The following is a 25,774-nucleotide window of genomic DNA, read 5'->3' as shown; positions in this document are numbered from 1 at the left end:
GACACAGACAGAGAGAAAGAGAGACACAGAGAGAGACAGACACAGAGAGAGAGTCACAGAGAGAGAGAGACACAGACAGAGAGAGAGACACAGAGAGAGAGAGACACAGAGAGAGAGAGAGTCACAGACAGAGAGAGAGACACAGAGAGAGAGAGAGACACAGAGAGAGAGAGAGAGACAGGGAGAGAGAGAGTCACAGACAGAGAGAGAGTCACAGACAGAGAGAGAGAGTCACAGACAGAGAGAGAGAGACACACAGAGAGAGAGAGAGAGACACAGAGAGAGAGAAAGTCACAGACAGAGAGAGACACAGAGAGAGAGGCTGAGGCTGCCCCCTGTGAGAAGGAGCAAAGGAAGAGAACTGCTCTGAGGAACTGGGCCAAATAAGTCCCCCTCTCCTCCCTGCATCTCGCTCTCTCTCTCCTGTTCCATGTCTTCTTTTTTTGCTTCCCCTCCCTCTACCCTTTCCTCTCCACCTCTCTTCATCTCTCTCTCTTTCTATGTCTTTATAGTGTACTTTATATATCCCTGTACCTTCCCCCACGCACTCTTCTCTCTTCTCTCTCCTCTCTTCTCTCTTCTCTCTTCTCTTTTCTCTCTCCGCCATGTTTTAGTGTTTTTCTCTTATCTGCTCTGTGTCCTCCCTCCCTCCCTCTCTCTCAGTGTTGGCAGATGTGCTGGTGACGGCTGTGTGCCCGTGGCTCTGGCGGGTCCCCAGGTGGCGGAGATGACAGTTATTGATGTTCAGGTGTGAGCTTTTTACAGTGGGCCTGGAGCCTCTTGCCAGCCAGCCAGCCCCACGCACTCTGAGCGCGTTCCCCTACTGACTGGGTCTGATAGAACCGCAACAGCAGGAATACAAACAACACAGCAACAAGTCCACCTGAGAAATTATGGCTTAGCTGCTGGTGAGCACACAGCTGTGGACTTGTCTGGTATGATTGGAAGTCCAGCTTTTCTTCCATTTTGTTGTGTTGCCAGTATGAGTCGAAGCAAACTGCAGAGGCCATATTTTTTGTTCAAATTAGGATGTCGACGGATCCCAACAACGGGCCAGTTAGTTCTTGTTGGTATGTGTGTATTTGTGTGATTCCCCCAGAGTGGCCGCACACTCGTCTCTGTGTCTCGGGCCGGTGCCAGTGCCCAGTGCCGTCCTAACACACTCCAGATGGGCCAGGCCGGGGAGTTGTTCTTGGCACGGCCCGCCTCGGCAGAATGTCACAAATACTTTCCTTTATTTAGGAATGGCTCTGGGTTAGCGGCTGGGGAGGGAAGGAGGAGAAGGAGAGAGGGAGGGAGGAGAAGGAGAGAGGAAGGGAGGAGAAGGAGAGAGGAAGGGAGGAGAAGGAGAGGGAGGGAGGGAGCAAAATGAGAGAGGGAGGGAAGAGAAGGAGAGAGGGAGGGAAGAGAAGGAGAGAGGGAGGGAAGCGATTGAGAGAGGGAGGGGAGGGATGGAGGGGGGGAGAAGGAGACAGGGAGGGATGGGGGGGAGAAGGAGACAGGGAGGAATGGGGGGAGAAGGAGACAGGGAGGGAGGGAGGAAGGGAGGGGGGGAGAAGGAGACAGGGAGGGATAGGGGGGAGAAGGAGACAGGGAGGGAGGGAGGGATAGGGGGGAGAAGGAGACAGGGAGGGAGGCAGGGAGGGGCGAGGGGAGAAGGAGACAGGGAGGGAGGGGGGGGAGAAGGAGACAGGGAGGGAGGGAGGCAGGGAGGGAGGGGGGGAGAAGGAGACAGGGAGGGAGGGGGGAGAAGGAGACAGGGAGGGAGGGGAGAAGGAGACAGGGACGGAGGGAGGCAGGGAGGGAGGGGGGGAGAAGGAGACAGGGAGGGAGGGGGGAGAAGGAGACAGGGAGGGAGGGGGGGGGGGAGGAGACAGGGAGGGAGGGGGGGAAGGAGACAGGGAGGGAGGGGGGGAAGGAGACAGGGAGGGAGGGGGGGGAAGGAGACAGGGAGGGAGGGGGGGGAAGGAGACAGGGAGGGAGGGGGGGGAAGGAGACAGGGAGGGAGGGGGGGGAAGGAGACAGGGAGGGAGGGGGGGGGAAGGAGACAGGGAGGGAGGGAGGAAGAAACAGAGCTGGAACATCTGGATTTTATTAGCAGCCATTGGGAAAATGTGAAAAGGACGTTTTTTCCCTGTGAGTAGCGATATGCTGCATGTAACCACTTCACTGCCGAGGGACGTCCTCCCTGAAGAGAACAGATGGCCGCTAGACTTCAATACAATTATATCAATAACAGTCATCACTGCCGTCAGCGCCACATGACAAGCACACAAAAGTGCGGAGAGGCAGGGAACCGAAACTTGTCTCACAAGTGCTGTTGTGTTGGGTGGGAAGGAAGCCGACTCTGAAACGCAGGTCCCTCGTCAGGACGTTTTCATCACCATCATCCTGAAGTCGCATTCACAGTTCAAATCAAGAGCTGGCTTTTCCACCAGACCGCCAATAACATCACATTACCCAGAAACAGCAAACAGAGGGGGAATGGAGAGAGGTGGAGGAATAAACAGTAATGTAGTCAGTAAATGAATAAACACAAAGACCGAAGGGAATACACACTGGTGCACTGAACAATTCAGAGACTGGGAGTCCTATTTAAACATAAACAGAGAAGTAGAGAGTAGGGAGTAGAGAGTAGGGAGTAGAGAGGAGGGAGTAGAGAGTAGGGAGTAGAGAGTAGGGAGTAGAGAGTAGAGAGTAGAGAGTAGGGAGTAGAGAGTAGAGAGGAGGGAGTAGAGAGTAGGGAGTAGAGAGTAGGGAGTAGAGAGTAGGGAGGAGGGAGTAGAGAGTAGAGAGTAGGGAGTAGAGAGTAGGGAGTAGAGAGTAAGTAGAGAGTAGAGAGGAGGGAGTAGAGAGTAGAGAGTAGGGAGTAGAGAGTAGGGAGGAGGGAGTAGCGAGTAGAGAGTAGAGAGTAGGGAGTAGAGAGTAGGGAGTAGAGAGTAAGTTGAGAGTAGAGAGGAGGGAGTAGAGAGTAGGGAGTAGAGAGTAGAGAGTAGGGAGTAGAGAGGAGGGAGTAGAGAGTAGGGAGTAGAGAGTAGGGAGTAGAGAGTAAGTAGAGAGTAGGGAGTAGGGAGTAGAGAGTAGAGAGGAGGGAGTAGAGAGGAGGGAGTAGAGAGTAGGGAGTAGAGAGTAGGGAGTAGAGAGGAGGGAGTAGAGAGTAGGGAGTAGAGAGTAGGGAGTAGAGAGTAAGTAGAGAGTAGGGAGTAGGGAGTAGAGAGTAGAGAGGAGGGAGTAGAGAGGAGGGAGTAGAGAGTAGAGAGGAGGGAGTAGAGAGTAGGGAGTATAGAGTAGAGAGTAGGGAGTAGAGAGTAGGGAGTAGAGAGTAGAGAGTAAGGAGTAGGGAGTAGAGAGTAGGGAGGAGAGAGTAGGGAGTAGAGAGTAGGGAGTAGAGAGTAGGGAGTAGAGAGTAGAGAGTAGGGAGTAGAGAGTAGGGAGTAGAGAGTAGGGAGTAGAGAGTAGGGAGTAGAGAGTAGGGAGTAGAGAGTAGAGAGTAAGGAGTAGGGAGGAGAGAGTAGGGAGGAGAGAGTAGGGAGTAGAGAGTAGAGAGTAAGGAGTAGAGAGTAGGGAGGAGAGAGTAGGGAGGAGAGAGTAGGGAGTAGAGAGTAGGGAGTAGGGAGTAGAGAGTAGGGAGTAGAGAGTAGAGAGTAGGGAGGAGAGAGGAGAGAGTAGGGAGTAGAGAGTAGAGAGGAGAGAGTAGGGAGTAGGGAGTAGAGAGTAGAGAGGAGAGAGTAGGGAGTAGAGAGTAGAGAGGAGAGAGTAGGGAGTAGAGAGTAGGGAGTAGGGAGTAGAGAGTAGGGAGTAGGGAGTAGAGTAGAGAGTAGGGAGTAGAGAGTAGGGAGGAGAGAGTAGGGAGTAGAGAGTAGAGAGTAGGGAGTAGAGAGTAGAGAGTAGAGAGTAGAGAGTAGGGAGTAGAGAGTAGAGAGTAGGGAGTAGAGAGTAGAGAGTAGGGAGTAGGGAGTAGAGAGTAGAGAGTAGAGAGTAGGGAGTAGAGAGTAGGGAGTAGGGAGTAGAGTAGGGAGTAGAGAGTAGGGAGGAGAGAGTAGGGAGTAGAGAGTAGGGAGTAGAGAGTAGGGAGTAGGGAGTAGAGAGTAGAGAGTAGGGAGTAGGGAGTAGGGAGTAGAGAGTAGGGAGGAGAGAGGAGAGTAGAGTAGAGAGTAGGGAGTAGAGAGTAGAGAGTAGGGAGTAGGGAGTAGAGTAGGGAGTAGAGAGTAGGGAGTAGGGAGTAGAGAGTAGGGAGTAGAGAGTAGAGAGTAGGGAGGAGAGAGGAGAGAGTAGGGAGTAGAGAGTAGAGAGGAGAGAGTAGGGAGTAGGGAGTAGGGAGTAGAGAGTAGGGAGTAGAGAGTAGGGAGGAGAGAGTAGGGAGTAGAGAGTAGGGAGTAGAGAGTAGGGAGTAGGGAGTAGAGAGTAGGGAGTAGAGAGTAGAGAGTAGGGAGGAGAGAGGAGAGAGTAGGGAGTAGAGAGTAGAGAGTAGGGAGTAGAGAGTAGAGAGTAGGGAGTAGGGAGTAGGGAGTAGAGAGTAGGGAGGAGAGAGTAGGGAGTAGAGAGTAGGGAGTAGGGAGGAGAGAGTAGAGAGGAGAGAGTAGGGAGGAGAGAGTAGGGAGTAGAGAGTAGAGAGTAGGGAGTAGGGAGTAGGGAGTAGAGAGTAGAGAGTAGGGAGTAGGGAGTAGAGAGTAGGGAGTAGAGAGTAGAGAGTAGGGAGTAGGGAGTAGAGAGTAGGGAGTAGAGAGTAGGGAGTAGAGAGTAGAGAGTAGGGAGTAGAGAGTAGAGAGTAGGGAGTAGAGAGTAGAGAGTAGAGAGTAGGGAGTAGAGAGTAGAGAGTAGGGAGTAGGGAGTAGAGAGTAGGGAGTAGAGAGTAGGGAGTAGAGAGTAGAGAGTAGGGAGTAGGGAGTAGAGAGTAGGGAGTAGAGAGTAGGGAGTAGAGAGTAGAGAGTAGAGAGTAGGGAGTAGAGAGTAGAGAGTAGAGAGTAGAGAGTAGGGAGTAGAGAGTAGGGAGTAGAGAGTAGAGAGGAGGGAGTAGAGAGTAGGGAGTAGAGAGTAGGGAGTAGAGAGTAGAGGGTAGGGAGTAGGGAGTAGAGAGTAGGGAGTAGAGAGTAGAGAGTAGGGAGTAGGGAGTAGGGAGTAGGGAGGAGAGAGTAGGGAGTAGGGAGTAGAGAGTAGAGAGTAGGGAGTAGAGAGTAGAGAGTAGGGAGTAGGGAGTAGGGAGTAGGGAGTAGAGAGTAGAGAGTAGAGAGTAGAGAGTAGGGAGTAGAGAGTAGGGAGTAGAGAGTAGGGAGGAGAGAGTAGAGAGTAGGGAGTAGAGAGTAGAGAGTAGCAGTATTGGTTCCTTGTTTTCCATGTTGTTCTACCTTTCTCCCAGGCCATGCCTCATGTCTCAGACATCTGAGTACTGTATCCGCTGTCTCTGACTGGTGCAGACGAGGAGAGAGCGGATCTCTCCTGTGTATTAGACCGTTTTACACTGACCCTGTCCTGGTCTGTCCTGGTCAGCTCATGTCCTCTGCCCAGTAACTCAGTGGTAACTAGGTCAGCCCAGGAACCAGTGTGTCTGGCCTCATCCCTCTCTCCTCTCCTCCTCCTCATATGGATGAATGGAGTGTCTGAGGACCTCCCTCCTCCTCCTCCTCCTCCTCCACACAGCTGGGGTCTCAGCCATTACACACCACATGGGTCACCACTGCACTGCCGCCACACCCTAAATGGTTTTAACATATATTCTGTGAGTTATTACTGTATGCGCTGTGAGGCTCCTGCCGTCGCTCAGTCTAACTTTTCCTATGTTGTCTATCTTTCATTCCACACACACACACACACGCACGCACGCACGCACACACACACACACACACACACACAGACACGTTCACACACATGCAATTTCTCCCTGGGCCTTTCAGTTCTCGATTTTTAAACAGACATTTATTCCCCACTGAATGTTTGTTTTTACTAAACATATTTGTTCAGCCCAGTCTGTGTAACATCGCAGTGATTCTAAAGTAACAGGGTAACGTTTGTATTTGTTTCTGCTTGTTCCGTGCTTGTACATTTCTGTGGATGGGGCTGGGGGTGTTCTCTCTCCAAGGCTCTCTCCCACCATGTCATTAGTGAACCTAAAGCCTCTGAACTCTAAATCAGCTCAAGATGATCCCAAGTCTGGTTTCTAACACACACACACACACACACACACACACACACACACACACAGAGAGAGAGAGAGAGAGAGAGAGAGAGAGAGACAGACACAGAGAGAGAGACAGACACAGAGAGAGAGAGAGAGAGAGAGAGAGAGAGAGAGAGAGAGAGAGAGGAGAGAGAGAGACAGATTGGTGGCTGGGCTGTCTGCCATTCAGACAGGTTGACTGAGTTCTCCCAGCCAGTAGGACATTTACATCATCATCACAGCCAGGCTCCTCCATCCAGCATGTCTGATCTCTATCTAACCCACTATCCCTCTGCTCCAACATCTCCCTCCCGTCAGACCTAGTCTATTCTTTATGGTGCCTCCACCCACTCCCATGCTAAGGGGGCTATGCAGGCCCAGGGTCTCTGTCAATCCCTGGGTCAGGAGAGGGGCGATGGGGATAGGGAGTCTGGAGGGGGGCTAGGGAGAGGGGTGCGGGGGTCCCTGGGTGCGGCGTCCTGGGGCCGAGGCGCAGGGCTCTAATCCCCATGTTTTGATGTGAGGCCTGTGTTTGTGTGGACTACTCAGCGGCCTGATGGGGAGCAGATGTGGGAAGGGAGGCGGGCGGGCACCGAGCCAGAGCAGCTGGGAGAAATTAAAAACAACAGCATTCCTGGAGACTGGGGGAATTACAGAGGAAGGGAGAGCGCGAGAGGGAGAGATTTTGGGGTATGTGTCACAGAGAGGAGCCCATTTGGAGAGAGGGAGAGCGACAGAGGAGCAAGAGAAGATCACCTCAGAGTCTGTCCATGTCTAAGGCACAGTTACAGTAGCTCTGTTCTAATGGTGAAGGATAGGCCATGTGAATACAGAGACACTACCAGCATCCAACCAGGCTCTTCATGGCCTGTCATGACGTGATGGCTTCTTGTGTGTTTGGTGGTTTTAGGGAAAGCACATGTCCTGGAAATCTATCAAGAGACCCAGAAATAGCTCCAGAATGACAAACTGGAGTGTGATCTCGTACTGAATCGTTTTTCATCTCGTTTGTAGCACACTAGGAGAGGGCTGAACTGAAAGCATTTTTAGAACACCGAATGCTGACTGACCGTTCCTTCCCTGAAAGCCATTTTTAGGCGTGATTATGGGAAACATACAGCTGTGTACAGGAGAGACTGACAACAGTATAATTATCAAAAGCTTTTGACTGCACACTGTGTGCTGCAGCTAAAGCCAGAGATGGCGCCGGGCTCCCAAATCCTCAGGGAGTCTATGAAGCAGCATTGTATCCTGGGTAAAAATCTATTTTCTGAATTGATTACCGTGTAGATCCACTTGGAGTGGGAGATAAAAGGGCTGCGTGGAAGGAAGAAGAGGTAGGATCAGAACGTCCTGTACCACTCCCCTGAACAGGATCCACTGTGGTGCTCCGGTGCCATGGTTCCTTAATTAGACAGAGGAAAACACCAGCGAAGGCAACAGGACACACGCTGTGGTCAGGTGGACATGCTGGGGGATTGACAGCTCTACCCAGGAAGTCTGTTGAGGTGTGGACCCTCAACTCTGTTTCTCTCTGTCTTTACTAGTCTCTCCATCTCACTCTGTCTTTCCCTCTCTCACCTTGGGGCGAGTCTTCCTGTCATTCAGCACGATGGGAGCACAGAGGGCCACAGAGGGGGGGGGGAGGGGGGCAGACTGTTTCCTTCTTTTTTTTTACCCCAATTTCGTGGTATCCAATTGTTAGTAGCTACTATCTTGTCTCATCGCTACAACTCCCGGACGGGCTCGGGAGAGACGAAGGTCGAGAGTCATGCGTCCTCCGAAACACAACCCAACCACACTGCTTCTTAACACAGCGCGCATCCAACCCGGAAGCCGGCCGCAACCAATGTGTCGGAGGAAACACCGTGCACCTGGCGACCTGGTTAGCGTGCACTGCACCCGGCCCGCCACAGGAGTCGCTAGTGCGCGATGAGAAAAGGATATCCCTACCGGCCAAACCCTCCCTAACCCCGACGACGCTAGGCCAATTGTGCGTCGCCCCACGGACCTCCCAGTCACGGCCGGCTGCGACAGAGCCTGGGAGCGAACCCAGAGTCTCTGGTGGAACAGCTGGCGCTGCGATGCAGTGCCCTAGACCACTGCGCCACCCGGGAGGCCAGAGAAGACTTTCTAATGTATTAAAAGTGAAATCCAGAGTGTGTGTGTGTGTGTGTGTGTGTGTGTGTGTGTGTGTGTGTGTGTGTGTGTGTGTGTGTGTGTGTGTGTGTGTGTGTGTGTGTGTGTGTGTGTGTGTGTGTGTGTGTGTGTGTGTGTATGTGCGTCCTTTAGCTGGTCAGATTAAACAGCTGTGAGTAATCTCACGGTAGTTGCAGACAGGCCAGGAGGACAGGACTCCTCCTTCTCTCCTCCCCTCGCCCCAGAAGTCTCGGCCCTCCCAGCCAGGTCGTGGTCACTCCCAGAACCCCCCGGGAGCCATAGCAGCATTTGCCATGTGGAGGAACTCTCCTTAAGGATTCAATTGAGATCCCTGATTAAGGCATGCTTTCTGTCAAAAGAGGTCCACTGTGTCAATCAAATCACAGACAGAGGGTGGGTCAAGATTGTACAGTCGTGATGGAAATAGAGTGCGTGTACATTATGGGATTCAAGTGAAATGACCAATCAGTGATCGTCATGCAGTATAAACCGACAAGCATTTTTTAAAGGAAAAAAGTGACAAGAACCCAGGCAGAGAGTTTTGTGTGCGGTCCTCTTGAGTTGCTTTGTTGTTGTTGAAGTCAGTCAGTAGAGCTACAATAGCTCCTAAACAGGAATACTGTTTGTTGAGTGTGGTGACAGATGGACGAGCGCTGCCTTCCTCCTCCTCCTCCTTCTCCTCTGACAGACAGACAGACAGACAGACAGACAGACAGACAGACAGGAGGGGAGGGCCAGGCAGGGTATCTGTCTACATTTGTCCCTGGCAGGGAGCAGGGACATTGCAGCCACACAGGCAGAAGCCACCAGCTCAGCAGGGCTCCAACTCTAACACTTTGTTGTGTTTAGGGGATCGGAGCAGTGGCCTGGCGAGCGTCCCTTGTGTTTGCGGGGACCACAGTCACATTGTCAACGGCCAGTGGAGCTTCTCGAATCTAGAATAACACTCTTGAAAATCAGAGCCTACATGCGAATATGGAAATAGGCCAGAGAACAGTTTACGAGAATGCCAACTGTGGAAGAAATACTGTGGAAGGAATACTGTGGGAGGAATACTGTGGGAGGAATACTGTGGGAGGAATACTGTGGGAGGAATACTGTGGGAGGAATACTGTGGAAGGAATACTGTGGAAGGAATACTGTGGGAGGAATACTGTGGGAGGAATACTGTGGGAGGAATACTGTAGGAGGAATACTGTGGAAGGAATACTGTGGAAGGAATACTGTGGGAGGAATACTGTAGGAGGAATACTGTGGAAGGAATACTGTGGGAGGAATACTGTGGAAGGAATACTGTGGAAGGAATACTGTGGGAGGAATACTGTGGGAGGAATACTGTGGAAGAAATACTGTGGAAGGAATACTGTGGGAGGAATACTGTGGGAGGAATACTGTGGAAGGAATACTGTGGGAGGAATACTGTGGAAGGAATACTGTGGAAGGAATACTGTGGGAGGAATACTGTGGGAGGAATACTGTGGGAGGAATACTGTAGGAGGAATACTGTGGAAGGAATACTGTGGGAGGAATAATGTGGAAGGAATACTGTGGAAGGAATACTGTGGGAGGAATACTGTGGGAGGAATACTGTGGAAGGAATACTGTGGGAGAAATACTGTGGAAGGAATACTGTGGAAGGAATACTGTGGGAGGAATACTGTGGGAGGAATACTGTGGGAGGAATACTGTGGAAGGAATACTGTGGAAGGAATACTGTGGAAGGTTTCCATTCATAAACCATTGCTCTGGAACACACAGTGGTGCCCTGCATGGTTTTGTCATATCAGCATACTACTAGGGCCAAAAGTAGAGCACTTTGTTTATGCCAAAGAGCCCAAATTAAACACAATATTATGATATATGTATTTATGTCACTCAGAATCATTCTCTTAGTTTACATATAGCACATTGGTTAACTACTCTCTTTTGGGATTACATATGCAATGGTTACTGCAAAATAGTCTTCAAAAAGCAAACAGGAAGGACCTAATTAATCTGAATGTCTGTGATTTGGCATTTCAGTTTGAGACCAAAGGTGAATCCGAGTGTCTGCTGTGTTCTTTAGTGGCCCAGGGTCTGGTTGCGCTGTTTGAAACTCAAGCCCTGGTACAGTTGTGAGTATGTGGTGTGAAACACAAAGTTCAGCCAGACTGGTGGGTGGAGGGAGGGAGGGCCTGTAGCCAGCCGCAGAAGATCTGAGTTTAGTAGTCTGAGGAAGAGCAGTAAGGAGATGTGCCTGTCCGTCCTGGCTGTCCGTCCTGGCTGTCCGTCCTGGCTGTCTGTCCTGGCTGTTCGTTCTGGCTGCAGAGGTGACTTCTCCCTGCCTCCCCAGAAACACTTTAACCCTGAGGACCGCGGCACCCTCCTGCACCCTCCTGCACCCCCCCGCTACCATCCTGCAGCTGCTCTCCCTGGAGGTCAAGACCTAATTATCCTCCTGTTGCTCGTTTGGCAGTCACCTGATGTGTTTGGTTATTTTTGCACTTGACAGTGGTGGGCGGCAGCGGCTGCAGCTTAGCGGGTGGGGTGGGTTGGGGTGGGGGTCTGTTCCAAACATGGCCAGGAGTACTAGAGCTACATGCTAGTGGGGTGCCTGTAGGTCTATGAGGCGAGCTGCTCCCTGCGTGCCCGACATGATCCTGCTGTCCGAGTGGAGTTAACAGTGGAGTGAACCCTAAGACAGCTGATAGAGAACGCCTGGCTTGAAACCTTCCTCCTCAGCACATGCCTCTGTACTGGTCTAATGCAGAGACTGGGTTCAGGGCTTGCAGGGTATATACACGTATATAAGGGCGGTGGGTACACGCACTCGGTCTCACACACTGTAAAGCTATCTTCTCCGTGGCTGTGAAAGCCATCACACTCGGCAGCTCATGTTTTTGTAGCAGAAGGATCTCATTCCACCCACATCCCTCTGACGGCTGCTGCTTCCTGTTACACTCAGTGTTTACCATGGAGCATTTAACACTGAATACTCCGACACTGAGTCAGGGCTGATCATGCTCACTGGATAATGTGTATGCATGACCCCTGCAAAATATATTAGAAAGATTATATTACATTTTATCCATATTATTTCAAAGAACAAACATTATTTTGAATGAAAAAGTATGTGATTATGTGTAAATGGTGTATTTGAGATTGCAATCAATAGACCTTTTAATACATCAAAAAGATAACTGACATTTTCAGCCTTCTCTCTGCAGCTTTGCGTAAGAAACTACAAGAGTTGTTGTGGTCGTAGTAGGAGGCAGAAAGAGTGCCAGTGTGGGGACTGGGCAGTGACAGTGTGGGGACTGGGCAGTGACAAGCCAGTGTGGGGACTGGGCAGTGACAAGCCAGTGTGGGGACTGGGCAGTGACAAGCCAGTGTGGGGACTGGGCAGTGACAAGCGAGTGTGGGGACTGGGCAGTGACGAGCCAGTGTGGGCACTGGGCAGTGACAAGCCAGTGTGGGGACTGGGCAGTGACAAGCCAGTGTGGGGACAGGCAGTGACAAGCCAGTGTGGGGACTGGGCAGTGACAAGCCAGTGTGTGGACTGGGCAGTGACAAGCCAGTGTGGGGACTGGGTAGTGACAAGCCAGTGTGGGGACTGGGCAGTGACAAGCTTGTGTGGGGACTGGGCAGTGACAAGCCAGTGTGGGGACTGGGTAGTGACAAGCCAGTGTGGGGATTGGGCAGTGACAAGCCAGTGTGGGGACTGGGCAGTGACAAGCGAGTGTGGGGACTGGGCAGTGACGAGCCAGTGTGGGGACTGGGCAGTGACAAGCCAGTGTGGGGACTGGGCAGTGACAAGCCAGTGTGGGGACAGGCAGTGACAGGCCAGTGTGTGGACTGGGCAGTGACAAGCCAGTGTGGGGACTGGGCAGTGACAAGCGAGTGTGGGGACTGGGCAGTGACAAGCCAGTGTGGGGACTGGGCAGTGACAAGCGAGTGTGGGGACTGGGCCGTGACAAGCCAGTGTGGGGACTGGGCAGTGACAAGCCAGTGTGGGGACTGGGCAGTGACAAGCCAGTGTGGGGACTGGGCAGTGACAGTGTGGGGACTGGGCAGTGACGAGCCAGTGTGGGGACTGGGCAGTGACAGTGTGGGGACTGGGCAGTGACAAGCCAGTGTGGGGACTGGGCAGTGACAAGCCATTGTGGGGACTTGGCAGTGACAAGCCAGTGTGGGGACTGGGCAGTGACAAGCTTGTGTGTCCCTGTGTATGTGGGAGGCGGCAGAGCACGGCAGGGGAATAGCAGCCCTTGTCCTATCTCCTGGAAAAGGCGATGCCACCTGACCGCTCCAGGCCATCCCGTCCCACCTGTCCCCAACCGGAGCAGCCCTACCTTGCCTTGTTTGGTCCCTGCTGTGGGCCTCGTTTCAGCCTCGTAGAAGTGTCTCTGTGATGGACAGCGGCAGATCCAGCTGCACTTGTCACTGACTGTCAAGCGCCTGTCCATATGGAGGACGAGAGGGGACAGGCGGGGAGTGTCAGTGGGACTGGGGCGGAGGGGTGGCGGGGGGTCCCGTCAGCAGCAGCTGAGGGGACCAGCAGGTGTTACTTTATCCAAGAGCTGTAATGTTTTGCGTGTCGTTCCAAGCCCCCATCTCTCTATCTCTGTCTCTCTACTGTAGTACGACATTGTTCACAGAGGCTACGGCCCAAACACTTAAAAGACACACCATCGTCCACTTACCCTCGCCTTATGCCCTTGGGGGAATCCCCGTCGCCATCTTGGAGGGTGGTCCAAATGATTAGCCAAGCAAGGGAGGTTTGCAACGTAAACCCTCGTTTTCAGTCGGCTTTGCAAGTGTACAATTATCCGGGGCCTGAAACTCCCCACAATTCAATTCGCGACGGTTGTACATCCGCTAAGAAAAGTCTGTGAAAACGTAACTTAAAAACAACATCAACGGAGAAGTCAACATACAAGTGTAAGTAAAAACCAATGAAACCTCGTAAAAAGTAAATATGTTTTTGTTTGGGTATCTTTTGGAAATTGTAGAATAAAAGATTTTCCTTCAGAAGTTCCAGCTAGGCAGGCTAACGTTTGTTAGATAATTAATTGGCTAGCTATCATACAGTAGGCTTATATTAATAATTATATATTTAATATAAGTAGACATGCACTCATAATTGAATGTAGTGCATATAAAGGAACCACAAGCCATCGGTGGCTGAAAGCACAATCATCGCGGGATGAACGAGTGACGAATTTCTGGCCAAGGGTGGTCCATTTAAAAATCCATCCTTCCTCCCTCGCCCCTTGCCCTGCAAGTGTATACTCGCCAGACGTCATGATACGTCATCAGAAGTGTCCACTAATTTGAGGGCTGAGGGAGTAGGATGTGTCTTTTAAGTGTTTGGACCGCAGCCAGAGTCTCTGCATCAGAAACAAGACCTCACAGCCAGGCCATCAATACATTCTCTCTCATAACAAATCAGTGGGTCTTGAGTGGGTGTCAGATAATGGAAGCAACACTGATCAATAAATACAACTTGCTATTAAGATTTTTTTCTGAGAATTAAATTGCTTGTTTGGGTCTGATTTTGATCGTGTTCGTTCTGTACCTGGATGTCTGCGTCTGGGGGCAGATATACTGTTGGTGTCTGATGTGTCTTTCATGTTTGTCTCTTTGTAACCGTCTCTCTCTCTCTCCTTCTCTTTCTTTCTCTCTTTCTCTTTCTCTTCCTTTCTTTATTCTTTGTCTCTCTCTCTCTTTCTTTCTTTCTTTCTTTCTTTCTTTCTTTCTTTCTTTCTTTCTTTCTTTCTTTCTTTCTTTCTTTCTCTCTCTCTCTCTCTCTCTCTCTCTCTCTCTCTCTCTCTCTCTCTCTTTCTCTCACTCTCTCTCTCCTGCAGGTAGCACAGAACAGAAGGTTGGAACAATGCCCGATTCACCTGCTGATGTCAAAACCCAGCCCAGGTTGACTCCGCCCACAATGCCACCTCCACCCCCGGCCGTCAGCCAGGCACCCAATCGCAACGCTTCATTCACACCCACCACCAGTAGGTCAAGTAAGGCATTTTTGTAATTCATTATTTCTCTGTTTGCACTTTGCACCCAAATAGGCACTCTAAAATATGTACGCATGCGATCTTTCAATTTCAAAATACTTCTAGCATATTTTACCTGGCATAAACTACTATTCTGTGTTGCTACCATGTCTGTGTTTCCCTTGAATGCCTGAATCCTCTTTGTAACTTTATAAAGAACCTTGTAAATCCCCTGAGGTAGTACTGTGTATCTATCTTGAAGGTGTTTTGTGCTTCATTGGGCCAGGCAGGATGTGAACAGAATAGTGAGCTGGTAGGAGTGCTGCATCAGCTCTTCTCTGTCATTGGCACGGCTCTACCTCTGCGTCTGTTAGGCTGTTAGGAAGGGAACCTGCCTGGGCTGCAGGGGAAACAGGCTGCCACAGGCTGCTGCTGGGCTCCATAGCCCTGGTTGTGGGTTTCTTGATGATAGCTTCAAAATGACGAAGACTTCAGTCACTTGTGTGTGTACAGGTAGAATCCCGTTTGGAACAAGTGTCTTGGAGTATGTGTGAGAATGGCTGTGGCATTGTCTCAGTGTGTGTGTGTCTGTGTGGGGGCTTGTTTACCGGCTGTAGTGGTACAGGGGGCATTGCTAGGCTCGCCGGGCTACAGACCACTTTCTCCCCTATATAACAATGACAGGCCGTGTTGTTTCACCTGTTGTAAAACAGTGTAGCTCGCTCTCCCCTCTAAAACCAGAACACAAGTGGCAGGTCACATGGTTAGCCCACTTGTGTACCGACTGACCAGGCTCCAATGGACAGATTAGATTCGAGGGTAGAAATGAGAGGAACTGTATACTGGAACATACTGCCATATGCACTCCAACAAACTGGGGGAGAAATGAAACTCCCTGCAGATTGAAATGTTTTCAAACATATTAGGCATGGGTGGTACTCAGATCGTCATACCATCCTTCTCTCATCTCCGCCCTTCTCTCATACCGGGATATACGGTCATACCGTCCTTCTCTCATACCGGGATATACGGTCATACCGTCCTTCTCTCATACCGGGATATACGGTCATACCGTCCTTCTCTCATACCGGGAAATACGGTCATACCGTCCTTCTCTCATACCGGGATATACGGTCATACCGTCCTTCTCTCATACCGGGAAATACGGTCATACCGTCCTTCTCTCATACCGGGATATACGGTCATACCGTCCTTCTCTCATACTGGGATATACGGTCATACCGTCCTTCTCTCATACCGGGATATACGTTCATACCGTCCTTCTCTCATACCGGGAAATACGGTCATACCGTCCTTCTCGCATACCGGGATATACGGTCATACCGTCCTTCTCTCATACCGGGATATACGGTCATACCGTCCTTCTCTCATACCGGGGGATATACGGATATCATACCGTCCGTTTTCTCATACTGGGATATACGGTCATACCGTCCTTCTCTCATACCGGGATATACGGTCATACCGTCCTTCTCTCATACCGGGATATACGGTCATACCGTCCTTCTCTCATACCGGGAAATACGGTCATACCGTCCTTCTCTCATACCGGGATATACGGTCATACCGTCCTTCTCTCATACCGGGATATACGGTCATACCGTCCTTCTCTCATACCGGGATATATGGTCATACCGTCCTTCTCTCATACCGGGATATACGGTCATACCGTCCTTCTCTCATACCGGGATATACGGTCATACCGTCCTTCTCTCATACCGGGATATATGGTCATACCGTCCTTCTCTCATACCGGGATATACGGTCATACCGTCCTTCTCTCATACCGGGAAATACGGTCATACCGTCCTTCTCTCATACCGGGATATACGGTCATACCGTCCTTCTCTCATACCGGGATATACGGTCATACCGTCCTTCTCTCATACCGGGATACATGGTCATACCGTCCTTCTCTCATACCGGGATATACGGTCATACCGTCCTTCTCTCATACCGGGATATACGGTCATACCGTCCTTCTCTCGTACCGGGATATATGGTCATACCGTCCTTCTCTCATACCGGGATATACGGTCATACCGTCCTTCTCTCATACCGGGATATACGGTCATACCGTCCTTCTCTCATACTGGGATATACGGTCATACCGTCCTTCTCTCATTCCGGGATATACGGTATTACTGGCTTAGGACACAAGGTGGCGGCAAAAAAAAAAACATTGGGCATCTATTACCAGAATGCTAACAAAATTAGCACAAGTATTATTGAATTTCAATGGAGGCTGCTAGCTAAATATGCTAAGGAGCGCAAAATGAAAATCAACTAATTGCAGAGACAGGCAATCCTGCTAAGAAATGTATACATACAGTGCCTTGCGAAAGTATTCGGCCCCCTTGAACTTTGCGACCTTTTGCCACATTTCAGGCTTCAAACATAAAGATATAAAACTGTATTTTTTTGTGAAGAATCAACAACAAGTGGGACACAATCATGAAGTGGAACGACATTTATTGGATATTTCAAACTTTTTTAACAAATCTAAAACTGAAAAATTGGGCGTGCAAAATTATTCAGCCCCTTTACTTTCAGTGCAGCAAACTCTCTCCAGAAGTTCAGTGAGGATCTCTGAATGATCCAATGTTGACCTAAATGACTAATGATGATAAATACAATCCACCTGTGTGTAATCAAGTCTCCGTATAAATGCACCTGCACTGTGATAGTCTCAGAGGTCCGTCAAAAGCGCAGAGAGCATCATGAAGAACAAGGAACACACCAGGCAGGTCCGAGATACTGTTGTGAAGAAGTTTAAAGCCGGATTTGGATACAAAAAGATTTCCCAAGCTTTAAACATCCCAAGGAGCACTGTGCAAGCGATAATATTGAAATGGAAGGAGTATCAGACCACTGCAAATCTACCAAGACCTGGCCGTCCCTCTAAACTTTCAGCTCATGCAAGGAGAAGACTGATCAGAGATGCAGCCAAGAGGCCCATGATCACTCTGGATGAACTGCAGAGATCTACAGCTGAGGTGGGAGACTCTGTCCATAGGACAACAATCAGTCGTATATTGCACAAATCTGGCCTTTATGGAAGAGTGGCAAGAAGAAAGCCATTTCTTAAAGATATCCATAAAAAGTGTTGGTTAAAGTTTGCCACAAGCCACCTGGGAGACACACCAAACATGTGGAAGAAGGTGCTCTGGTCAGATGAAACCAAAATTGAACTTTTTGGCAACAATGCAAAATGTTATGTTTGGCGTAAAAGCAACACAGCTGAACACACCATCCCCACTGTCAAACATGGTGGTGGCAGCATCATGGTTTGGGCCTGCTTTTCTTCAGCAGGGACAGGGAAGATGGTTAAAATTGATGGGAAGATGGATGGAGCCAAATACAGGACCATTCTGGAAGAAAACCTGATGGAGTCTGCAAAAGACCTGAGACTGGGACGGAGATTTGTCTTCCAACAAGACAATGATCCAAAACATAAAGCAAAATCTACCATGGAATGGTTCAAAAATAAACATATCCAGGTGTTAGAATGGCCAAGTCAAAGTCCAGACCTGAATCCAATCGAGAATCTGTGGAAAGAACTGAAAACTGCTGTTCACAAATGCTCTCCATCCAACCTCACTGAGCTCGAGCTGTTTTGCAAGGAGGAATGGGAAAATGGGAAAAAATGTCAGTCTCTCGATGTGCAAAACTGATAGAGACATACCCCAAGCGACTTACAGCTGTAATCGCAGCAAAAGGTCGCGCTACAAAGTATTAACTTAAGGGGGCTGAATAATTTTACACGCCCAATTTTTCAGTTTTTGATTTGTTAAAAAAGTTTGAAATATCCAATAAATGTCGTTCCACTTCATGATTGTGTCCCACTTGTTGTTGATTCTTCACAAAAAAATACAGTTTTATATCTTTATGTTTGAAGCCTGAAATGTGGCAAAAGGTCGCAAAGTTCAAGGAGGCCGAATACTTTCGCAAGGCACTGTATATAGGTAGGCGCTACCGAATGTCATTTTTGGTGAGTTTGGACATTTACAAGCGAATGTGGACGAGAGACATTGTCCAAATGAACAAAGTTCCCGACGCATGCTTGTCTTAAGGAAGAACAGTACTGGAAATCAAGATGGTGGAAGCTAAGCTAAGATAACTCATCCAAAGTGTTTTGACTTCTCAAACATGGCAGAAAGCTAACACAGTATGATTCCCCGTCACCTTATTAGTTTAGCCACTTACTTACATTAACTCGCAGGTTAAAATTAGGAATTCTGCATTTTTCACACAGGAAAGAAAGATATAACGCTAGATAAATATCTTGCTGCATTTTTTTAAACACAGACTAATTTCATGCTTCAGTTGTACTTCTCCACTCAGATGAGAATTCACCATGAGAATTCACCATGAGAATTCACCATGGGCATTCAGCACTCTGACGGATGTCTAGCTACTTTCCTCCGGTGCTTTTCACGGGTGTCGGCAGCTTACTTTTCTCTGGTAAAATGCAAGATTAACTCTGAACAAAACATTAGGAAATGTAGCTGGCTTACATTCTTTCTATGATAAACATTAGAAATAGGATGGCCATGTACTTTTTTTTTTACATTGGAAGCTCATTAACTTGTGTAGCTAGCTGCCGGCCAAATAGCATTGCACTTCTGTTGTCATCTGATGAAAGTGAAGCTATTTTCTCTGCAATGTGTTATACTTGTGTATTTTTCTGTGAAGGCTCACTATAGTTGCACATCCCTGATGACTCGATTGAAGCAAAATAACACTGTTGGCTTTCAATATAAAACCCGACCACTGGACTTACCTTGCTCCGCTTTCTCCCATTGTGCTAATTCAAAGGAACACGTGGCTGGCTCCACTGTTCTGGGGAACTACGGTTAGCCTTATAATGTAAAATAATGTGGCAGGTGAAATGAAGAATGCCATCTGCTTTGTCACTTAACGCACAAGTTAACGAAAGGTTTTCACTTTAAAAGTAGCTACAAATATTCAAATTGTATTGAAAAGCCTCAAATAAATAGTTTCAATATTTCAAAATACCCCGGTATACGGTATATATGGTATACCGCCCACCAAGCTTAAATCATATCATATTAAACTCACTCACACATGCATACGTCCTTTAATATCACAATAATTCAGCCACATACACCCAAGACCAAGAATAAACAAAACATCAAAACATCAGAATTGTATGCATTATACACCGTGTATAAACACTCAAAAACAACCCATATCAGAAACATCAGAGGAAACAGAATAGTATGAGATCCAAATATTATTGCATTCGGATTGAGACATACATCTTGTTGTGACAGTCACTGAAGACAAGGGATGGAGTGTAAGAATATCCCACCAATGTTGGGTAATGTACCATTCAGTAGATGAAGCAGGGGAAAAGGTGGAGCGTGGAACGGAGGGAGTAGTGGAGGGGTGTGGAGCAGGAGTGTGGCAGCCAGGCAGGGTGGGGAGGCGGGGTGGGGTGGGGGTGCCCTGAACCTGAAAGCTGCCAATCTACTTTCAGCTGGTGGACATGTGCAAGGACTGATTTAGCAACACACCTGCTATTGGAATAAACTAACACAGGCCACAGGCCTATTTTTGGCACCTCTTTAACACGTTCCTCTTATAGTTGTGTCCTACTGAGTGAGTGGGTGAGCGAAAGTTAGAAACAGACTGGCGAAGGGGAGGAGGGCCACTGGGAGAGAGGGGGAGGGTCAAACGGTCCCACTTGTGAGAGGCAGCTGAAGTTACTGCACACAGAGCCTTCACTCAAACTGGTATGAGCCATGGCGGAGCAGGAGCAGCAGAGTACATGTTAGCAGCCAAGTGTCTTTAACCAGCCTTAGTGTGTGCCCTGGCCTCAGCCTTAGTGTGTGCCCTGGCCTCAGCCTTAGTGTGTTCCCTGGCCTCAGCCTTAGTGTGTGCCCTGGCCTCAGCCTTAGTGTGTGCCCTGGCCTCAGCCTTAGTGTGTTCCCTGGCCTCAGCCTTAGTGTGTTCCCTGGCCCCAGCCTTAGTGTGTGCCCTGGCCTCAGCTTTAGTGTGTGCCCTGGCCCCAGCCTTAGTGTGTGCCCTGGCCTCAGCCTTAATGTGTGCCCTGGCCTCAGCCTTAGTGTGTTCCCTGGTCCCAGCCTTAGTGTGTTCCCTGGTCCCAGCTTTAGTGTGTGCCCTGGTCCCAGCCTTAGTGTGTTCCCTGGCCTCAGCCTTAGTGTGTGCCCTGGCCTCAGCCTTAGTGTGTGCTCTGGCCTCAGCCTTAGTGTGTGCCCTGGTCCCAGCCTTAGTGTGTGCCCTGGTCCCAGCCTTAGGGTGTGCCCTGGAGCTCTCCACCTTAACCTTAAGGATGCATGTGCCTTCACCACCCTCGTCGACCCTGTCCTCCGGCGCCCTCACACCGCATGGTGCCCGGGGGGAGGAGGTAGAGGGACAGGAGGAGGATGAAGGAGGACAACAGACTGGTACTGACGGAGGGCCTCTCTCCCTCTCTCTCCCTGCAGTGCTGAACGGGAGCAGTCACTCAAGTCACTCGCCCACGTCGCTCAACGGGGCGCCCTCTACACCCAACGGCTTCAGCAACGGCCCCGCCATGTCGTCCACCGCCTCCCTGTCCAATCAGCAGCTGCCGCCGGCCTGCGGCGCCCGCCAGCTCTGCAAGCTCAAGCGCTTCCTCACCACGCTGCAGCAGTTCGGCAACGACATCTCGCCCGAGATCGGAGAGCGGGTCCGCAGTCTGGTGCTGGGCCTGGTGGTAAGTTCTGCTCGCCTCTTCTCTCTCCCTCTCCCCTTGTCTGTCTATCTCTTCCACTCGCTCTCCTACTTTTCTGGAGCTACGGTACTTACTTAGTTGTGTCCAACATCTCTTTCTGTCTCTCCATGTCCAGCTCTGTCTGTCTCCTAGTTATACTGTGAAGCTTCTTCTCCAAGTGTTCCAATCTCTCCTTTCCTCTGGTTTTTGACAGAATTCCACCCTGACCATAGAAGAGTTCCACTCCAAACTCCAGGAGGCTACCAACTTCCCGCTGCGTCCCTTTGTCATTCCGTTCCTCAAGGTAAGCACATCAAAACACAACGTAGACACTCCCTCCCTGTTCCCAGTAGTCTGCCAAGGAATCCCCAGGTTATTTTCCAGTATATCCCTGTGAGCAGCTTTCACTTCTGGTATCAGCTAGCATATGGCGATGAAAGTACGGGCTTTCAAGAACAAAACCCACCCAAACAAACAAAGAATATTCTCCGGATGGCTGGCCAGTGTAGAAAGCGACCTGGTTTCTGTGCCTGAGCCGTGTGTGATTCCTCCATTAGTGTGTGGGTGTGGAGCTGATTGAAGCTCGGTAGATAAAGGGAGTAGGACCCTGCCGATTTCCAACCTAGTCTGCTGCCGCCTGTCTGGCGCTGGGCTGATCTGCTGGTCCATATGGCCATCGTTTGCGATTCATTAAAACTGGCACACAAGTGTTTACCCTGAGTGGCGCGGCGTGGAGCGGAGGGAGGGAGGGAGGGGTAAATAAGGCTCCCTGACAGATGTTGCCGGCCCGGGGCGGCTAACACGCAGAGCTTTTCACTCTGGCTGATGTCTTTGGCCTGATCCTGTTACCTGCATCGTCAAAAAGTCACGGAGACGAGAGCAGAGAAAGCGAGAGACAAAGTCCATCCTTCCGAACAACTGTCATTACACATTACTCTGCTGGGTTCCAGAAGTCACAATGCCAGCTGTTCAATATATAACACATGTAGCAAATGTGACAGTAGGGAATAGGGAACGTTTGGCACTGAGGCCTTCAGGGACAGTGCTGATGGTTCTGATGGAGGGAGGGGCAGTCCTGCTGACACTGCGTGTGCGTGTCTGTGTGCGCGCGTGCCTGTGTCTGTCTGTGTCGGTGCTGAGTGCTGACTGTGCTGCTTGGTGGTTACTAGGGCCCACATTCCTGTGTGTCCCACACACTCTGTCTCTCTGTCCCTCCTGTTTATTCCCAGAGCAGAGGGACATATGGAGGACAACAGGGGGGCGGGCCAAGCTGGAGTCATGCCTGGTTATTAACTATAATTGCAGACATGGTGGTGGCTTGTACGGTTGTGGATGGAATGTATTCCACACACCACATACCAACACAAATACATTCACATACATACAATACATTCACTACGGAGATCTTGGTTAGCTCAGTGAGGGAAAGATTGTTGTGTAGATTAACAAGCAAACAGTATCTGCTTTTTAGAAAGGTGTTAACTAGCAGCCAGGCAGCATGTCCACAGTGTGATAGATATATAGATAGATAGATAGATAGATAGATAGAGATACTATGGATGGATGGATGGATACTGTAGGTAGATAGATACTATAGATTGATAGATACTATAGATAGATAGATAGATATAGATAGATAGATAGATAGATAGATAGATAGATAGATAGATAGATAGATAGATACTATAGATAGATACTATAGAAAGATAGATACTATAGATAGATAGATACTATAGATAGATAGATAGATAGATAGATAGATACTATAGGTACTATAGGTACTACAGATACATATACTATAGATAGATAGATAGATAGATAGAGACGATAGATAGATAGATAGAAGATAGATACTATAGATAGATACTATAGATAGATATGATAGATACTATAGATAGATACGATAGATACGATAGATAGATAGATAGATAGATAGATAGATAGATAGATAGATACTATAGATAGATACTATAGATAGATACTATAGATAGATAGATACTATAGATAGATACTATAGATAGATAGATAGGTAGATAGATAGATAGATAGATAGATAGATAGATAGATAGATACTATAGATAGATACTATAGATAGATACTATAGATAGATACTATAGAAAGATAGATACTATAGATATAGATACTATAGATAGGTAGATACTATAGATAGATACTATAGATAGATAGATACTATAGATAGATACTATAGATAGATAGATACTATAGATAGATACTATAGATATAGATACTATAGATAGATAGATACTATAGATAGGTAGATACTATAGAAAGATACTATAGATAGATAGATACTATAGATATATACTATAGATAGATAGATAGATAGATACTATAGAAAGATAGATACTATAGATAGGTAGATACTATAGATAGATACTATAGATAGATAGATACTATAGAAAGATATATACTATAGATATAGATACTATAGATAGGTAGATACTATAGATAGATACTATAGATAGATACTATAGATAGATAGATAGATACTATAGATAGATAGATACTATAGAAAGATAGATACTATAGATAGATAGATACTATAGATAGATACTATAGATAGATAGATACTATAGATAGATAGATACTATAGATAGGTAGATACTATAGATAGATACTATAGATAGGTAGATACTAGGTAGATAGGCCAGTGTCTGGTGGGCGCTAGCTGTCTCATTAGTGGAGATTATTATTATTGTTGTGAGAGCGGCTTGGCGTGCCTTTAGCAGCATCCAGAGGATGGCTTAGGGCCTGGTGTCAATAGGACAGTTTTCCAGCCCGCCTGCTGTGCCGTGAGGTTACACATCTGTGACATGGCAGCCAGCACTGTGCTTTGTCAAAGTGACGGCCTGACTGAGCTCTCTGACAGCACCCACTTTTACCCCTCCTCTCTCCCCTCTTCCTCCCCCTGAGAGAGACAGACGCTGGGGAGGAATGTGGGGTTGGTGAGTCTGTGTTATCTCACTGTCTCATCCTCTCTCTTTCTCTCTCAATCTCTCACTTGCTCTCTAATTCTCTCTCTCACTTTCTCTCACAATCTCTCTCACTTTCTCTCACAATCTCTCTCTCTCTCTCTCTCTCAATCTCTCTCTCTCTTTGTCTTTCCCTCCCACATGCTCTAACTCTTCACTCTAAAACTATTTTATTTTTATGCCCTGTCTCTCCCGTCTCTCCTCCACCTTGACCCTCCTCCTCTCGCCCTTTTCCACTTACCATATCTTCTCCTTTCATTCCTCCTATCCCTCCTCCCCCCTTCCCTCTCCTCTAACAGGCGAACCTGCCCCTGCTTCAGAGGGAGCTCCTCCACTGTGCACGGATGGCCAAGCAGACTCCCGCCCAGTATCTGGCCCAGCATGAGCAGCTGCTGCTGGACGCCAACGCCAGCTCGCCCCTGGACTCCTCTGAGATCATGATGGAGATCAACGAGCATGGCAAGAGGAGGACCCCCGACAGGTACTGACTGACCACCACACACACACACACACACACATACACACACTATGCAGACACGTCACATACCACAGCTGGAAAACAAACTTATCACTCCTCTCCCTCCATCTTACAGCAGAAACACAACTGAAAAAAACACACACAGGCTTACACACACAAATAATTGAATTATTTCTGGGTATTTGGAAATGGCAAGCCACAAGGGGGAGGTTATAAATCCTCTGTGCGGGAGGCGGAAGTCTGGGCAGCCCTGATGCCAGGCGGGCAGGGAGGGCGATGCAGGCTGTGCCAGCTGTCTGTGAAGGGAGGAGGAGGAGAGAGGGAGGAGTAGGAGTAGAGGAGGATGAGAAGAGGAGGATAAGTCCAGATGCTGTGGACGTCACGCTATAACCACAGCAGCAGCAGTGGCTCTGTGTCAGCGGCCCCAGTACAGTATGAGGAGATGTACTCAGTCCAACCCACAGACAATGCCCTCACTGTCCTATACACTTCCCTGCCCTACCCAAAGCAGCTTGCTGCCATATCCGCCCCCCCCACACGGGGCCGTATGGAGGGGGGTGTGGAGGGGGATACACATCTGGAATTTAAGACAGACAAAACCACAGCACTACTCTCCTCCTCCCCCGTCTCTCTCTCTCCCCCTCCCTTTATCTCTGGCTGCCTCTCCTCTCTTCTCCTCTCCTGTCCTCACCTTCAGTCCTGACGGAGAGGGAGGGAGGGGGAAAGGGGGGGGGGGGGGGGGGGGAGAGCGAGAGAGAGAGCGCGAGAGAGAGAGAGGGTGCAGGAACGGGCAATCCCTCTGTAATCTGCACACCTCCGCCTCCCAACCCCTGGCTTACAGTGTCACGGCAGGCTGGGCCAGCTGTTGCTTTGATTTGTGAGATATCGGTGGCGGGCTAGAGCACTGACAGAGGGGCACAGCGGTCTAAGGCACTGCATCTCAGTCCAAGAGGCGTCACTACGGGCCCTGGTTCAAATCCAGGCTGTATCACATCCGGCCGTGATTGGGAGTCCCACAGAGCGGCGCACAATTGGCCCAGCGTCGTCCACGTTTGGCCGGGTTAGGCTGTCATTGTAAATAAGAATTTGTTCTTAACTGACTTGCCTAGTTAAATAAAGGTGAAATATATATATATTTTTTTAAAGACAGACACATCCCCCCCCCTCACAGTCTCACCCCACGACCCAGAGCTTGCCAGAAGTGGAGAGGGGATTGGGGGTGGAGTGTGGGATGGGCTACATCACGTAAACAAAGAGAGGACAAAT

The 25,774-nt window shown here is 49.2% G+C and overlaps 1 protein-coding gene across 7 annotated transcripts in view; it reads left to right on the top strand.

The window, feature by feature from the left end:
• Positions 1-25,774, top strand: part of LOC139411384 (protein CBFA2T3-like) — a 58,091-nt gene that overhangs the window by 22,944 nt on the left and 9,373 nt on the right. For 4 of the 7 annotated variants that reach the window (XM_071157677.1, XM_071157674.1, XM_071157676.1 and 1 more), the window contains exons 2-5: positions 14,165-14,316; positions 20,790-21,040; positions 21,252-21,341; positions 24,330-24,511. In XM_071157677.1, coding sequence (XP_071013778.1) covers positions 14,165-14,316; positions 20,790-21,040; positions 21,252-21,341; positions 24,330-24,511 — 675 coding nt within the window. Of the gene's footprint in view, positions 1-13,124; positions 13,235-14,160; positions 14,317-20,789; positions 21,041-21,251; positions 21,342-24,329; positions 24,512-25,774 lie in introns of those variants that run through there. The other 3 variants (XM_071157679.1, XM_071157675.1, XM_071157678.1) reach the window with 3 other exon arrangements.

This window comes from Oncorhynchus clarkii, chromosome 6, assembly GCF_045791955.1.
Source record: "Oncorhynchus clarkii lewisi isolate Uvic-CL-2024 chromosome 6, UVic_Ocla_1.0, whole genome shotgun sequence".
Taxonomy (NCBI): domain Eukaryota; kingdom Metazoa; phylum Chordata; class Actinopteri; order Salmoniformes; family Salmonidae; genus Oncorhynchus; species Oncorhynchus clarkii.
This window is presented reverse-complemented; position numbering and strand designations above follow the sequence as displayed.